The sequence below is a fragment of the Primulina huaijiensis genome, chromosome 4 (assembly GCF_012295235.1).
Source record: "Primulina huaijiensis isolate GDHJ02 chromosome 4, ASM1229523v2, whole genome shotgun sequence".
NCBI lineage: Eukaryota > Viridiplantae > Streptophyta > Magnoliopsida > Lamiales > Gesneriaceae > Primulina > Primulina huaijiensis.
This window is the reverse complement of record NC_133309.1, coordinates 14,077,316-14,095,473: the sequence shown is the minus strand read 5'-3', so window position 1 is coordinate 14,095,473 and position 18,158 is coordinate 14,077,316. Positions and strand designations below refer to the sequence as shown.

Below are 18,158 nucleotides of genomic sequence, written 5' to 3'. Positions count from 1 at the left end.
CAAGTGTTGATGATTTTGGAAATCCATGGGATGATCCATATGACTTCGAGAGCAATCAAGGTGAGGTAAGGTTAGTTGCCAACGCAACAACCATGAGGTATGACTTCCGTCCTTATCTTAATTCTTTGTTGTATCGTTTCCCAAAACTTAGAGAATATCTTGCAAATGTGGTGGTTAAGGGGTCGGATGTAACTTTACCCTTATTCCTTGATTGTTATGAATTTGAGACCAAGGATGAATTGCATTTACCTACTATGAATTTTGATGTCTCACTATTTACTAAGTTGGTGGAGTTTGCTTGCTACAATGGTTTGTATACCTTAGACTTAGATTTTTGTGATGAGATGAGATATTGCATGGATAGTATATTTAGTGTTTTCTATTTGCATGATTTATGTTGGTTTGATGATGGTTTTGAGAGGTGCAAGGGTGAACATGATTATTTCTTTGTTCATGATGAATACCTGTTTAAAGAGAATAAATTTTTCATCCTACACCCATTGCATGAGTTGTTGTTTGATATTGAGGCACATAACATTTGTTTGATTGGTAGCCATGAAGTAACTAGAGCCATTGATAGGATGCATGAATTTTTACTATGGTTTCATGTGAGGAGGTATATTGAGTGGAATTGTGAAACATGCATTGCACATGAGAATTTTTATGATCATAATGAATACAATTTTGAGGAAGATAAATTGTTTACTCAAAATGTATTGCTTGAGTTACGTACTAGCGGAGCATACTGTTGCTACTTTATCATCGATATAATTCATGACTATATGTGTTGGTTGCATATGAAGAGGTATGTTAAATGGTATAGTGAAGAGTGCATTGCCTATAGGGAGAGAGAACCTGAGCTTGATTTCTATGAGTTGCTTGAAGTATTTCTTATTCCTAGTGTGCTATGGTCGTGCACGTGTATGGATATTATTTTTGTGTTGACTAGGTCTAAGAAGAGGAGAAATCTTATACTTGTGATACTTAGTGATATTTTATCATTTGGTGTCATTTGTTATTTGGTATGTGGAAAAGTTGTTGCGTTTATAGGAAAGGCAACGGTGATATTCCGATTCCCAGTGCTGATGGAGGGAGCAAACGATAGCACCTACAAACTTGAGCTTGAAGGTAAGCGTGTTGATAATATATTCCTTGTTATTACTAACTTGCTTCATTTTTGCGTAGTTAGACAAGATTTGAGGACAAATCTTTTTGAAGAAGGGGAGTATGATATGAATCTGGCCGGGCATGACGTGCGAATAAAGAGGTTCAAGGAAGAGGTTCAAGGATGTCCAAGGTTCGTGATGCATGGGAGTACGTTTGGGGCCAAAGGAACATTATTCTAGCATTATTTTGAAAAACCGAGGCTGCACGGACCCGAGAACGGACCCGTAGACGGGGTCCGTGTCCATTACACTTGAGGAAGAGAAATCCCGAGCCTACACGGACCCGAGCACGGACCTGTACACGGGGTCCGTGTCCATTGTTTTCCCGGAGAGTAATTTGGCCGAGCATACACGGACCCTTACTCGGAGGCCTGCACGGGGTCCGTGTCCTATACGTTTGGGCGCATATTTTTTTTCTATTTTAGAGTTTTTATTATCTTGACAAGTAGATTTCATATCTTTTTGATTTGGTATCAACATATAGACGAATTTTTTTTTTGAGAACACAACATTGAATTATTGAGTTTATAAAACTTTTCTTTGAGAATTCTCTCAAAAACAAGCTTAAGTTTCGTTATAACTTTTGCGTCGCATCAAATCAAACTTATCAAAAGATTTATCTTTTGTGGCGTTTGTCAATCGAATACCACGAGGGTTGCCAAGGACGGGTTCTTTGGAAGTTCTCTTGAACGAGATTGTTCCTATCGTTGATTAATTGTTGCTAGGCCGCGTGATCTAGAGGCGATTATCACAGCTATCAATTACTTGTTTCAATAATCGGGACAAATCAAAGATCTCGTGGGCGGGATCGTATCACAACCAGATGGATGTGAAGAGCACATTTTTAAATGGTCAGCTGCAGGAAGAAGTCTATGTGGAGCAACTTCCAGGTTTCATCAATCAAACTTTTCCCGATCATGTCTATCCTTTGAACAAAGCCTTATATGGTCTGAAACAAGCTCCAAGAGCTTGGTATGAAACGCTTTCAAAATTCCTAACTGATCATGATTTTTTCAGTTGGATTAGTTGATAAGACTTTGTTCAAATTCTCTAAGAATGATCATATTCTAATTGTTCAAATTTACGTTGATGATATTATATTTGGGTCAACTAACCCCAAATTATGCGAGAAGTTTGCTAAGTTGATGCAGGACAAATTCGAAATGAGCATGATGGGTGAACTGACATTTTTCCTTGCACTGCAAGTGAAGCAACTGGAAACTTGTATCTTTATCAGTCATACCAAATATACGAAGGAACTGCTTAAGAAATTGGGCATGGAATCATGCTCAGCAGCAAGCACTCCCATGAGTTCATCAGTCAAATTAGACAATGATCAAGAAAGAATATCAATTGAGGCGACATTATACAGAGGTTTAATAGGTTTATTATTGTACCTAACTGCTATTCGTCCTGATATTGTATTTGTTGTATGCATGTGTGCTCGATTTCAAGCAAATCCTAAGCAATCACATTTCTCAGCCGCCAAAAGGATTTTAAAATACCTTAAGGGCACACAAAATATTGGGCTGTGGTATTCTAAAGACTCATCTTTTAATTTAGTTGGATATTCAGATGCAGATTATGTAGGATGTAAGCTTGATCGAAAAAGTACAAGTGGATCATGTCAGTGTCTAGGAGGCAGACTGATCTCTTGGTTCAGCAAGAAGCAAACATCCATAGATACTTCCACAACTGAAGCAGAATAACTTGCTGCTGAAAGTTGCTGCGCTCAACTGCTCTAGATTCAGCAACAACTGAAAGACTATGGAGTTATCGCCAAGGAATCGCCTATATTTTGTGATAATACAAGCACGATTGCTATCACGTATAACCCAGTTCTTCACTCAAGGACCAAGCACATCTACGTCAGGCATCACTTCATCAGAGATCATGCCTTGAAGAAGGACATCAGACTGGAATACGTCTCAACTTAGAAGCAAGCAGTTGATATCTTCACCAAACCACTACACGAGACTAAGTTTTCTCACTTTCGCAACATACTTGGTTTAATAGATTTATCTTAATCTGTTTTCCATGATTATATCTCAGTTGTTACTATATTTGTGTTATTCTTAACTGATGTTAGCTTGTCAATTTGTTATTATGATTCAGTTAGTCACTTATTTTTCAGCTGATGAGATTAACTATTGCAGAAAAATAAAAGACAAAGCTAAAACAAAATGAGTCTTTATGTAAAGAAATTGTTGCGGATTATACCAAAATATTCTTCTTCAACAAAAGACCTCCATTTTTCATCCACCGGATATTTCGCCAGTTGCAGTCTTAAGAAAACTATCAGAAACAGCTATTCACTCAAGAATAGTCCTCTCCTTGTGGAGCATCAGCTGGTTGACATAACCATCTTCAAAGAGGTTCACCGTCTCGGTGACGTGCAAACGCTCTCTATACTTTTCCAGCTTTGCCAACAATCTAGGAGTGTTCGCTTCTCCCCATTCATAGACGAACTGGAGTCCTTGCAGCTCCTCCTAATAGTGAAGAATTTTATGAAAGACCTCATCTTCCATATCAACTTTACATTTCTCTAGAGCAGTGTTCATAAACTCTTCAGCGATATCTGGAAGCCTTGAGCTACTTGCACCTGCCATTTTATCTGCTGAATATTCGTAACTGATATGTTTGATACTAACTGAGCCACTTCTATTTATAGCGCAGGGTCAAGAAAGGTGAAAGGGCTCAGTCACTGCAGCAGACGATTAATCTTCCAAGCATAAGATTTTATTTAATAAATCTTTCTTAAATTCGCTTAATATTTATATGCATTTATTAAGGGGGAATATTGGTTTTAAGAGGTTAACTGAGAAGACAGAAGTTAGTAAATCTTCAGCTGAAAGGACACAGTTTTACAACTGATCGTTCAGTTGGATATTCCACTAATCTTCTCACATACGTTCACAAATTAACCATTTTTTTATTCCAAATTAAGTGACGTGACTATCTATCAAGCATTAAATGCTATCTTTCAGCAAATGACAGTTGAAACGTGGACTCATATAATCCACATATTTACTACACACGTTCTTACCACACAAACACACGTTTTTATTGCAAAATTTTCATGGACTGACACGTGTCCAATAATACGAACAGTCGCGTACAAAAGTACTTTTCCCGCGCCATTTCAGTTCTTCTTCTTACGCTTATCCAAATTTCTCAGAGCAACAGCAAATTCAAACCCTTTTTTTTGCAGAAAATCATTCAGCTCAAATGGCAAACCAGATTCCAGCGCATATGTTGAATGCTATGGCAATCAATTTCGATTCAGTCCTATCTATCAAAGAAGCCGAGGTCAAGAATGTATTTCAGAAGCTTCAATCAGCTGGGCTCAGAACATTCTTGGGACAATCTTCCCAAGAGATCTATCCAAAGGAGCTTTTCGCTTTCTACTCTAGTGGTTTATCAATCAGGATGGAAGCATCTCATCTACTGTCAATGGTCAGTCGTTGACCATATCTGAAGACTCCTTTGGTGAGATATTCTTGTTGCCGTCTGATGGATTGGCACACCTTGCTGATGTTAAAGCATAAGATATTGAAGAGATGCAGACACAACTCTCCGCTGATGGACGAAGAATCAAAGTTTCGGATCCAAAGAAGGAACTAAAACATGAGGTTCAGTTGTTGGCTGACATTGTAGCCAAGGGGTTATTGGCAAAGGCAGGATCCTTTGCTTCTCTTACCTTGGAGAAATTTCAACTTACCATTATCATGGTAGGACGAAAACTCAACTGGAGGCAACTCACCTTCAACGTATTGAAAAACATGTTTCAATCCACCAAACAGTCCAAAGGATTTGCTGTTCAGTTGAGCTATTTGCTGAAAATCAAAGGGTTCATGGCTGATGATTCTGAAAGATCATCCAAATTCAAAGTTTTCAATGCTAAGAATATTCTGCCGCCCAAAGCCAAACTGGATCTTACTCCTGATCAATTCGTCAAGATCAAAAAGGAGATTGGAGCACAACAGGCTGCTCCCAAGTTTGTGAAAAGGGCAAAAACTCTTTCATAGCTGAAGACTTACAAGAGGAAGCTGATTGTCAGTGAATCGGAATCGGAGAAAACTCCATCTCCCAAAGTTACCAAAAAGCCCAGAACTCAGAAAACCAAGCCAATAGCTTCGCTGGAAGCTATTCAAACTGAAAGGCTGAAACCTTCAGACGCTCAACAGCCTATTCAGGCTATTCCTCTAAAAGCCGTTCCAGCTGAAGTTTCAGCAAGAGATTAGTTGCATCAATCAACTGATCCATCCAAGAAGGTCATCACCTCAGCAGGAGAAAACGAGTCAGCCAGGGTTGTATATTCTCTGCAAACTGTCAATCGCCCTACCATCTTTACTCAGGCTTAACCTAAAGGGATCACTATTCGAGAATTGGTGGAAACGACTCGTTCGGGTCTGAACATTCAACACATTCTTACTGATGAGAAAGGCAAGGGCAAGATAATTGAAGAGCCGAGGCCAAAAATGCAATCCAGACCCATATTGACCTAATTTGGGAACAGGTCAATGCTTTTGCAGCATCCAAACTGAAAACTTATGAGGCTTGGATCACATACAGAACTAACAGTTTTGCCAAACAATTGAAGAAGAAGTCTCAGCTGAAGAAGTTTATCAGGTTGGAAGTCATCGTTTTGGGGATAGTCAAAGCTGCTACTATTGTGCAGGCTTTGGAAAGAAAAAATTATTTCTTTGATTTGATAAGAGCCAAGAAGTTGGCTCAACTAGTTGAAAAGTTGAAAGCAAACTACATTCCGACGAATCCAACTGCTTACAATGATCGAGCTGTGCTTACTCAGTTGGATTCAGATCTCACTTCCCTGCATGTACAGATAAGATTTTGGGAACAAGATCAGGAATTAGTTATTCATGGAGGGTCTTCAGAAGAAGAGGAAGAACCCTCATCACCGAATAAAGAGCAAGCTTAGGATGTGCCTGAACCCTCTATTGCTGATCCTTCAATGTACTCAGAAGCTGACTTAACACTTGCAAATATTGATGAAATTATTCAGTCAGTAGTACAGGAATCTCAACCAGAGGAGCTCATTTCTGAATCAGTTGATCACTCGACTGATCAAGAAATTCTAGAGGCTCCTATCTTAACTGAAGAGCCCGTTCAGCAGGATGATCCAACTAAGGTGCCAGCTCAGTCCACAGATAAAGAAATCGTTGAAAATGTGGAGGCTCAGTTGCTAAATTTTGAAAATATTCCAACTGACGAGCCAACCCAAATTTCAGCTGATTCTCAAGCAGAAGCACTAGTTGATGATCCTCCAACTGAAGGTCTCACAGATTTACCTCTTCATCAGGATAGTTCAGTTGCTACTCAGGATCCTGCTTCTCCTCCTCCAGCGCAAGTAGAGGTTACTGAATCAGTTGTTCCAGAACAAACTATTGCCGAGACAGTTGTATCTGACAGGACCTTGGGAGTCTTTGATCAAGTCTCCAAAGAACAAGAACCTGGAACTTCTGTACATCTACCTCCTAAGTCGTCTGGTGATCTTGAAGTAGTTCTTGAAGAAATTCAAGACATTCAGAATAATATGCACAAAATACTTACTGCCATTTCCCAGATTCAGCGAACTCAACTCGCTCATACTCTAAAACTTGAACATGCAGAGGTATTCAACTCAGAAAAACTGAAGGCAGTTCATGCTACCGTGACCTCTCTTTACCTTGCAATAAAAGATATTAGAAAGAATAGAGGCTTAGCTGAAACTCTCTCTGTCACCCAAGATGTAATCAGCAAGAGAGTTGACTTTGTGAAGACATCTGTTTCCAGAAAGATAGACTTGATGCAAACCACTGTGCTGAATGCAGTCTCAGACGTAGCCACTTCTGTTAAAGTTCTATCAACTGATGTTAAAAGATTATCTATCAGAATCGAGGCGTTTGACAAAAATGGGGAATAGAGACCTAAGCTACAGTCAAATCAGTTGACAGATTTGTTTGTACATGGATTTATTTATACAGATTATTTAATTCTTTCATTGTACGAATCTGTACACGACAGTTATTATTTTATCTATAACCGATTTGAAGAACGTCTATAAGCTTAACTGATCAGTTATTATTCGCTTAGTGTTGTCAAACACCAAAAAAGGGGAAATTGTTGGAAACTTAATTTTGCCTGTTTGATTAACCATTTATCTATTGGAAAAACTGATCAAGTATTCGTATTATACAACTTGCCTAACTGAAGTATCACGTGAGTTATCAAAGGCAACCGAATCAAGCTGAACTGAACCTTCGGAGTTAACTGACTGATCAGTTGGAAACTGATCAGTTGAACCTAACTGGATTTTTGAAGACAGCTGACTGATCAGTTTGAAACTGATCAGTTGATTCACTCAGCACAAGTTTGTCAGCTAAAATTTATCAGATGATTGCTCAGCCATACACGTCATCAAATGAAAAGGACGTTCAACCGACATCAGTACAAGCAGACTGCAACTCGTAGTGGAACGCCGCATTTTAGAGTCTACAGTGTACGATTGTCAGGAGAATATCGACGTGGCAATCAACGGATAAAAAGTTCAAATATTATAGCAAGTTACCGTTGGAAGAGAAGCCTATAAATAGGCGAAGAGAGTAGCTGAAGAAACAGGATACAAGAACAACTATTTTACTCAAGTTGTTACTCTGCTGAAATCAAAAGCTCACTCTTACTAAGTTCTATCTGTAGCATTCAAGGCTACCTTCTTTGAGCTTGTTAGAACACTGTAATCTTTGTAATATTGTTAAGTTGTGCTAAGATAAGTCACGAACTAGAATAGCCTGTTGTAACTAAGAGTTTCAGTTTTGGCACTGATAAGACCAAACTGAAGTGGGTTAGTACAAACATTGTATTCGATCAAAGTCTTTTAGTAGAAATCACGTGCTTTTCATTTCAGTTACCTTTTATTTTAGTTATTCTATCTTTCATTCAGTTTACTTCCTCAACTGTTTTCTCAGTTAAACTGATTGTCATCGACTGACGAGATACTGAGTATCAGTTTGTAATTAAACTGAACTCAACTTACGAAAAACGAACATAATATGTGAGTGTTTATTCAACCCCCCCTTCTAAACACTTTTCACTTTTTAACCGATCCTTTCAGGTACAATAATGAACCTATTAAACCTCTGTAAAGTGTCGTCTAAACTGATATTCCCCCTTGATCATTGTTTAGTTTAACTGATGAACTGATGGAAGTACTTGCAGCTGAACATGATTCCATGCCAAATTTCTTGAGCAACTACATCATATATTTAGTTTGACTGATAAAAATACCAGTCTCCAATTGCTTCACTTGCAGTCCAAGAAAAAATGTCAGTTCACCCATCATACTCATTTCAAATTTTTCTTGCATCAACTTAGCGAATTTCTCACATAATTTGGGGTTTGTTGACCCAAATATAATGTCATTAACATAAATTTGAATAAGTAAAATATGATCATTCTTAGAGAATTTGAACAGTGTCTTATCAACTGATCCAACAGAAAAATCATGATCAGTTAGAAATTTTGAAAGAGTTTCATACCAAGCTCTTGGGGCTTGTTTAAGACCATATAATGCTTTGTTCAAATGGTAGACATGATCAGGAGAATGATGATTGATAAAACCTGGAGGTTGTTCAACATAGATTTCTTCTTGCAACTGACCATTCAGAAATGCACTCTTCACATCCATCTGGTAGACTTTAAAATTCTTGAATGATGCGTAGGCAAGGAATATTCTGATTGCCTCGAGGCTTGAAGTGGTGCATATGTTTCATCGTAATCAATTCCTTCTTCTTGCCTGTATCCTTGTGCTACTAATCTTGCTTTGTTGCGCACAACTGAACCATCTTCGTTCAGTTTGTTCCTGTATACCCATTTAGTACCTATAATAGTTTTCGAAACTGGTCTTCGAACTAGGTTCCAGACATTGTTATGGGTAAACTGATTTAACTATTCTTGCATAGCATTTATCCAATTAGGATCAGCAAGAGCTTCATCAGTTTTCTTTGGTTCTAGTTGGGAAACAAAAGCTGAATGAATAAATAGATTAAGCATTTGATTGCTAGTTTTTATCGGATCAGATGGATTACCTATTACCAATTCCCGAGGATGTGATTTCTTCCATCTGTACTCAGCATTAGTTGCATCCAAGTTAGCAACTGCTTCAGTTTTCAACTGAGTATTCAGTTGCTGCTGCATCAGTTGGTAATTGAATATTTTCAATTGGCTCCTCCAACTGATTTTCAAGAGAAGCTTCCTGTTCAACTGGTTGATCTAACACTTCTGGTTCAGGTGTTTGAAGGCTGTTTCGATTGATATGATTTTCTTCATCAGTATCATCCTCCAAACTGATATCTGTAAATCTATCAACTAGCTCAACTGGGTCAGTTGGCTTATCAGTTAGCATAGATTCATCTAAAACAACATGAATGGATTCTTCAACATTTAAAGTATTTTTGTTGAAGACTCTATAGGCTTTACTAACTGATTAATATCCAAGAAATATTCCCTCTGCAGATTTAGCATCAAAAGCTTTTAAACGATTTTTACCATTATCGAGTATAAAACATCTGCAGCCAAATATTTTGAAGTAGGAAACCACACTTTTTCGTCCATGCCAGATCTCATAAGGTGTTTTCAAATGATTCTTATTAATCATTTTTTTGTTCTAAGTATAACATGCAGTGTTTACTGCCTCTGCCCAAAATCTTTGAGAAATACCCGAATCAACAAGCATTGTTCTAGCAGCTTCTTTAAGAGTTCGATTCTTTCTCTCAGCTACACCATTTTTCTGAGGGGTTCTTGCTGCTGAGAGCTCATTCTTAATTCATGTATTTTCTAGAAAATTTGAAAGAATTTTATTGATGAATTCAGTTCCTCGATCAGACCTGATTCTATCAATTCCAACTGATTTTTCATTTAAAAGACTTTTGAGAAGCTTGATCAGTTGTGCAGCAATTTGGTCTTTGGATTTGAGAAATATAACCCAAGTAAATCTTGAAAAGTCATCTACAATCACCAAGGTATATTTCATTCCCCCTAAACTCATTACTGGTATATGACCAAATAGATCCATATGTAGCAGTTCTAGGCATCGGGAAGAAGATTTACAACCCTTGTTTTTAAAAAAAGATCTTACTTGTTTACCAAACTGACATGCTGACAAATTTTATCTTTGGAAAAATTTATTTCGGGCGAACCAGTTACATGATCATGATTACTCAGATATGCAATCGATTTGAAGTTCAGGTGGTTTAGTCTCTTATGCCACAACCAGTTTTTAGAGTATTTGGAAGCAATAAAACAAACTGGTGCATAAGATTGATCATTCCAACTGACTTTGTAAGTGTTCCCACAACGTTTTCCAGTTAAGATGACCTCATCAGTTGAGTCTTTGACTGAACAGAAATGTTTGTCAAACTGAACTGAGAATCCATTATTACATAACTGACTGATGCTAATCAGATTATACTTTAGATTCTCATCTAATAAAACATCTTTAATGGTGAAGTTACCATGGATAAGCTTACCCTTACCCACAGATTTACCTTTGGAGTTATCTCCAAAACTGATGTTAGGTCCAGCATACTTGTTCAGTTGAGATAGCAAACTTGCATCTCCTGTCATATGTCGTGAACAGCCACTGTATAGATACAATGTGGATTCCTTGCTTGTACCTGTTACCTGCAATCACAAACAAGATATAATCTTGGTACCCATATCTATTTGGGTCCTAAACAGATTAGTCCTTTAGGAACCCAGACTTGGATCAATCTAACTAACTTTCCAGTTGCTGTGTTCCAGATAGTCTTTCTTGACTTTTGGTTGTTGGGTGTGTGATGTGAAGAAGAGACAATATGATTTGTATCCTTTTTCAACTGACTATTCTTTCGATAACGTTTTTGAACCGGTTTACAGTTGTAGTAATTGTAATAGCTACTCCTTGAGTGCTGATTTTTATAACTGAATCGTTTTGGCGACTAGTTTCGGGAATCAGTTGAACTCTCTGAGCTATATCCAATACCATACCGTTTACCTTTGTTCTTACTTTCAGTCGATTGAACAATTGGTTTACTTTGTTCTACGAATTCATTTACCACAATTGATTTTACAAAGGTAATATATTTTCCTTTGTCTTTACTCAACTTTGGCGGTGTATCACTTGTAGTAATTTCAACATGATTGTTGTACCCCAAACTAGTTTTGTCATCAACTGATTTTTGTGAGTTCAGCAGTTCAGTCAGTGCAATGGAAGACTTGTTCCAAGCATGAATCAGTTCAGTTTGTTTTGAAATTTCAGTTTTTAACTGATGTATCAATGCTTGGCTCTCAATCATTTCAGATTTTTGCTTAGCAATTTCCTTTTTTAGACTCAACAATTCAACTGATTCATCAGTTTTAGTGTTATTGTCGTTGAGATCATTTTTCTTAGCTCTAATCTTCTCAAAAGATCGAGCAAGTTTATGATATTCATTCACCATGTCATGCAAAGTAATAATGAGTTCTTCACGAGTGAAATCAGTGGAGCTGAAATCGAATACCTGCTCACTTGCTGATTCCAGTACTTCATTGTCAGCCATCAAGCATTTGATTTCTTCCTCATCATCACTCGAACTGCATGAGGTTTCAGGCTCTGACTCCTCACTGTCAGTCTCAGCCCACTTTGATTTGCTTTCTTCAACCAAGATTACCTCATGCTTCTTCTTGAATGTCTTTTTGTCATCTTTGGTCCTTCTTCTGTGCTCATAGGGCTTCTTTTCTTTTTCAGTTGATCCTCGACTGTCCTTCTTTGTCTTAGGGCAGTCTGCTATGAAATGACCAGATTTGCCACAGTTGTAGCAAGCATAGGATTCTTCTTTGGCCTGATTTCTCTGGTATTGTCTCTTGAAGTTTCCTTGATTCTTCTTCATAAATCTTCCAAATTTCTTGACAAACAATGACATTGCATCATTGCTCAGCTGATCGGCAGATTTGTCAACTAAACCAGTTGGTTCCAGTCGTACAGCAGTTAAGGCATTTGTAGCTGCTATGTTGAAAGTTATCCTTCTCTAGTCTGCAGCTCGAACTCATAAGCCTTTAGATCAGCAAAAAGATCATGGAGCTCATCCTTGTTTAGGTCCTTTGACTCCATCATTGCCATGGTCTTGACATCTCACTCCTTGGGAAGACCCCTGACAACCTTCAGTGCAATTTTTTTGTTGGAATACACCTTTCCAAGTGCATTTAATTCATTGATGATGCGGTTGACTCTTTCGTCGTACTCACGCATTGACTCTCCAGCTTTCATCTTTATGTTATCAAATTTTTGAACAGCAACTGTTAACTTATTCTCTTTAGTCTGCTCATTTCCTTCACAAAGCTGTATCAGTTTCTCCCATATTTCTTTAGCTGTTTTGCACAGTTTGATCTTGCTGAAGGTGACTTTATCCAGCGTCTTATATAGGATATCTTTTGCCACATTGTCCAAGTTGGCTTTCCTTTTATCCTCCGTTGTCCATTCCTCTCTGGGCTTTTCTATTCGATGAGGTGCCCCATCAGTTATGGCAACAGCTTTATTGGATTTCAATATCTTCATGAGTCCCTCGGTGATGACGTACCACATATCGTCATCTTGTGCAGCTAAGTGAGCCTGCATTCTTATTTTCAAGTCATCGAAGTCTTCTCTGGAAACATAGGAATCTTGTTGAATGAAGTCATGATGATCAGTTTAGTGTATAAGAATATTCAAGGACAAGATCAGACTGCTCTGAGACCACTTGATAGGATCAGTTGAAGTAATGGGCGTGTTTAGAAGGGGGGTTGAATAAAGACTCACAGTTTTTTGACTCTTTTTCAAAGGTTTGAATCAGTTTGGTGAGAAACAAAATCATAAGATCTTGTCAGTCGATCACAATCAGTTAACAATAAAGTGCGGAATAAAAATGACTGTAAGATAGAATATAATAACTGAATTGTGTAATGAATGCACATGGTATGTTTCTGGAAGTTCGTAGAATTCAATTACTCCTACGTCACCCCTTCTACCACGAAGATAGGATTTTCACTAAAAGACTTTGATCAATACAAGACTTGTAAAGACCCACTTCAGTTTGGACTTAACAATGCCAAGACTGAAACTCTTAGTATACAACTCAGTTTACTTCGAATGAAAAACTTAGCACAACTGATCTCTAGAATCAAGTTTTACAGTAATCACAATGTGCTAAAGTTCTCGAAAGATAGCTTGAAAGCTATGAATGTATATAATAAGCGTGAGCTTGAATTTTAGCAGAGTAACAATAAGAAAGATTGTAAGTTCACTCTTCGCAACTGATTATTAAGTATCGTTGTTCTTCAACTGCTTATCTCTGCTATTTATAGGCTTTCTTCCAACGGTAATATTAAATGCGGTTTAAACTTTCTATCCGTTGATATGCCACGCCAAAATTCTTCTGCCAATAGTACAGCACACCTTTATCTGAATTGAGGCGTTGCCATTCACAGTTGCAGACTGTTGTACTATTTGTCGGTTGTCGTTTTCAATTGATGACGTGTCCAGCTGAAGGGTCAGCTGAAAGGTGGAAGCTGATATGGCTCGCAGCTGCAGTCAGTTGACTGCGCTTCCAGTTGCGTAGATCAGTTGGCTTGTTAATCCAGTTTGAAGCGACCGTTATAAATGATCAGTTGGTTCGATCTTTTGGCCCTTTAGTTTGTCAAACATCCGAAATTAGTTTCCAACAAAAAAGCATGTATAATCTTTTGTTTCTGCATCGATCTCGTTATATTACGTTTTGTGATGTTGATTATGTATAAAAACATATGTATGTTATGTGGAAGGTTGAGCATAAACCTGTCGAATCTATTTTTGAATGTTTTTAGATCAGAAATTTCGTTTTTCACTGTATTTTGAATTACTACGATTTTTCAGTCGAGATTTTGAGAAAACTTTCAACACATGAAATGTAGAACTTTTCAATACCTTCTATTTGATATAAAATTCGAAATATTTGGATGTATTCTTGAAGTTTCCAATACCTTCGATTTGACCGTTCCAATACCTTCGAACTTTTCAATACCTTCAATTTGACCGTTTCCGTGGGACTGCTCAAACTGCGTTTTCTGAAAATTATGTTATTGATGTATTCTTGAAGTTTATTTTTTGCAGGCTTTGTTGGGAACATTGGGTGACTACTGCTGCGTTTAAGTATTGTCAGTATGATGTGGTGATGTTTGGTGCTTCGTCTCAGGTCGATAAGCACTTGGTTGCATTAGAAGTCGTAGGAAGTATTTTGGTGTCAAAATTCAAGTTTATGGGTTATGTTGCGTAGTTGTTGTGCGTCGTTGTTTTGGGGACATATGTTTGAGTTTAATCCTTGTCATAGCGTCCTAAGTTGAGTCTCGTTGCATCGGTTCGAGTCGTTTGTGCGTGACTTTTAAAATTGCATCAAAATGTGTTATTTTGTGTTGGTTTTGCGCAGGATTAGCGCCGCAGCGCTCGCCATGGAGCGCCGCAGCCCCCGTTCTGCGCAAGTCTGGCGCCGCGGCGCTGCCCTTGTGGCGCTGCGGCGCTAGGCTTGCGGCATTGCTAGCGCCGCGGTGCTAGTGCCTAGAGCCTAGGAGCTAGGCAGTACCGCAGCGCAACACTATCCAGCGCCTAGGCGCTCGTCTATACTTTTTAAAACACTATTTTAGGCTCATGTCTTCTATGTTTTGGGAAATGTTCACACATCATTTTAGGATTTGTTTCAGGGGTTGATGTCATGGCTTAGCACAATGATTAAATGAGGTCAAGTCCCGAGCGATTTAGAACGTCATAAGAAAATTGACATTTTGGGTGGTGAGCACGATTATTATGTCTAAGTAGAGAAATTAAGTGCTTGAAATCTTGTTAGTATGTGCAGCAGTGGCCCCGAGCGAGATCCATTGAATCCTTCAACGCCAAGTACGTATATTCGACGTGCAAAGAAAATACTTTTAAGTTTTTGAGATTTTGCTAAATGTCTTGTGACCAAATTATGTATGGGATTGGAAAGCGGTAAAGCATGACCAGGGACTAATCCACCACGTTAAATCATGAACGGGTTTAGATCCAGATTGGAAAGCGTTAAAGCATGAACGGGGACGAATCCACCCGTTAAAGCATGAACGGGGATCTCATGTATGTGGCAGTGGATCTTCCCTGTCAGCCCAGTACTGTGGTTTAGTCTGATCAGGCGATTTATGTAATGGGTCACTTGATTTGAAACATGTCTCTACGCAAAATGATGAAGTTATGGATGTACAAGTATGCAAGCATGTTTATGAAAAGTTTTCACGTTATGGCATGTCTATGCTACGTATGTATGTTCAAGTTTAATTACAAGTTCAAGTTTCACGTATGTACGCTCTATTTTGAAGTTGCATGTTGTTTTATTACGTACTACTCGTTACTCCTAGTTTATAAGTGTTGAGTCTTTAGACTCACTACACTTGATCGATGCAGGTGAGGATGATTTTGAGGAGACTAAGGGTGGGGACCAAGGAGCTGGCTTGGACTGAGCAGGCGGCTAAACCCGAGGACCGCCATGTTTTAAGTTTTATGAAATGATCAAAACACTCTGATTTATTTTACTGGTTACGAGATTTTAATCAGATACTTTTGGCAAACTTCATTTTTAGATCTTTTGTTGCAAACATTTTTGAGACGTACAGTTTATTTTATCAAATGTTGAAGGTTCACGACTTGTTTAAGAAAATTTTTAATTTTTCCGTAAATTACAAGTAGGGAAAAGTACAGTACGTTACATTAAAACCATCATGATGTCAACGAGCTCGTATATCTTATAATAACAAGTTTTGTTCGTTTCGTACCATTATCATGTCATGACATAGCACCTCTCTTGAATATTCATGATCTTTCATATCTAATACATAACAATGATACATGGTGCTATGTTTTCATGAATAAACATATTAAATAAGTACATATAACAATAATCAAAAGAAAACATTTGAAACTCATAATATTACTTATGTATTACTTCAAGAACATGCCAACTTACTTTCCAAGCATAAGAACACTAGTAGAATAAAGTTACCTGGTCCTACGCTGTAAAATACATCAATATTTCAATCACTACCGTCATACTTAAGCATATGGTTGAAAGTCACTCTATATGGTCCTCTATATGTGAAAACCAACACTTCATAGGTGAACACTTACAAACCTAGGATGCTCTAATGGTGGAGAGTTCATTCTAGCTTCAATTTGAGGAAGAAGAAAATATAGAAAATCACTTGAGGGAAGAACTTGGCAAATCCTTGGTTTCTCCCTTGTTTTCTCCTTGCTTGTTGAAGTGAAATGGTGTAAATGACTAAAACCCTAGATCCTTATCCATTTAAATCACAAAAATCATGTTTCTAACTCACAGAGTTATCCAGAGGCATTCGAGCGTTAACATTTTACCGCTCGGGCACGGATCATTCAGTGTTTGCTAAAACCAGACTTCTTCGTTTCATAATTTGTAAAATTGGTCAACATAAAAGTCGTAACTCTGTCTTGGCTTTCCTGTTCAATTGTCCTCATGTAATTTGCATATATAAGTAAAGAGTTATGTTCATTCTACGAAAAAGTGTTAGTGTAAGAACATCGATACACACGACACACTTCGGGGCGCTTTTGGCTTGTCTTTCACAATGATTTGGACAAAACTCGAAACACGAAAGTTGTAGCTTTATATCTTATTTCTAACGGTTGTAGCCTCATAAAATTTGGATCAATATCCAAATCATTATGCTAAAACACGTGAGAACTGCCATGTAAAGGCCCATGTTTCGTACTTGAAAATTTGCAGAATAAAAAAAAATTTTCTCTTTAATTAAATAAAAAGCCTCATTCATAAAATAAACTGATAAAAATGATTCAACGTTTTAAGTAACAGCGGAAGTAAATATTTGTTTTTAAAGTAACAACTAAAAAAATTTCAACAAAATAAAAACTGAGTTTGGAATAAAAATAGTAAGTGCTGAAAATGAGGTCTTCGGGTTCCTACTACTGCCGACCCACGATGGCTCACTAGTCCCCGCCCTCGGTCCCAAACTCATCAGTACCTACACCAATCAAGTCTAGTGAGTCTAAAGACTCAACATGCATATATCTTAAATGACAAGTACATATATCATAAAATTTCATGTCATGTAAAGATATCATGTCATAAAATGTAACGCGGAAATATCATGTCATAAAACGTATCATGACAATCGTGTCATGAATAATTATAAATACATGCATAACTGAACTGAAAATCGTAAGTGAAATGTTTGATCCGTAGAGCCCTGTCATTAAATAGCATGTAATAATTTTCTGTTGAGATTATGTTCTACGCAAGTGGCCCATGAACTAAACTGAATCGCCTGATCAGACTAAACCACAGTATACTGGGCGGTAGAGATCATCACAGCCCTTGGACTGGATATCCATACCAATAAATGAACATGAACCGGTTAGTGACCACCGGGTGAGGTAATAATCCCATGATAAGCTGCAATCCCATGATAGTGAGGTGGCCACAAGCAATATCGCATAAATCTCAAAAATGTATATTTTATATTTTTATGCACGTAATATAATTAAATAACCTAATTAAACATCCTATATTAATTTACCAAATGGGTTGGATCGTTCCCAGGCTCGTTGCGCCCTAATTCTAACATGAAAAATATGCAAATGATTTTTTTTGACCAAAACTTCGTAATTGAACCCAAAAACGAGACAATTACGCTCAACGACTTAGTATTTAACCATGACTCCGTGTCAACCCGAACCAACACCAAACCATCATTTAGTCATGATTAAATCACACCTAAAATTATGAAATAATGCTCCTAAAGTTATACAACTCGAAATTTTGGTGAATGGAGGCCAAAACATGAAATGCTCTTTCGAGAGTCATTTTGGCACATTGCATCGTAAATTCTCGTACGACCTCTAAACTTGACCTAATCACACACGGCCAAAAACATGACCTTCCTAACTCA

At 37.7% G+C, this 18,158-nt stretch overlaps 1 protein-coding gene across 1 annotated transcript; it reads right to left on the bottom strand.

Moving 5' to 3' along the window:
* Positions 1 to 12,315: 12,315 nt before the first annotated feature.
* Positions 12,316 to 12,765, bottom strand: LOC140974911 (uncharacterized). Its single transcript, XM_073438400.1, has one exon. The coding sequence runs from the start codon at positions 12,763 to 12,765 to the stop codon at positions 12,316 to 12,318; it is 450 nt and encodes a 149-aa protein (XP_073294501.1).
* Positions 12,766 to 18,158: the final 5,393 nt, after the last annotated feature.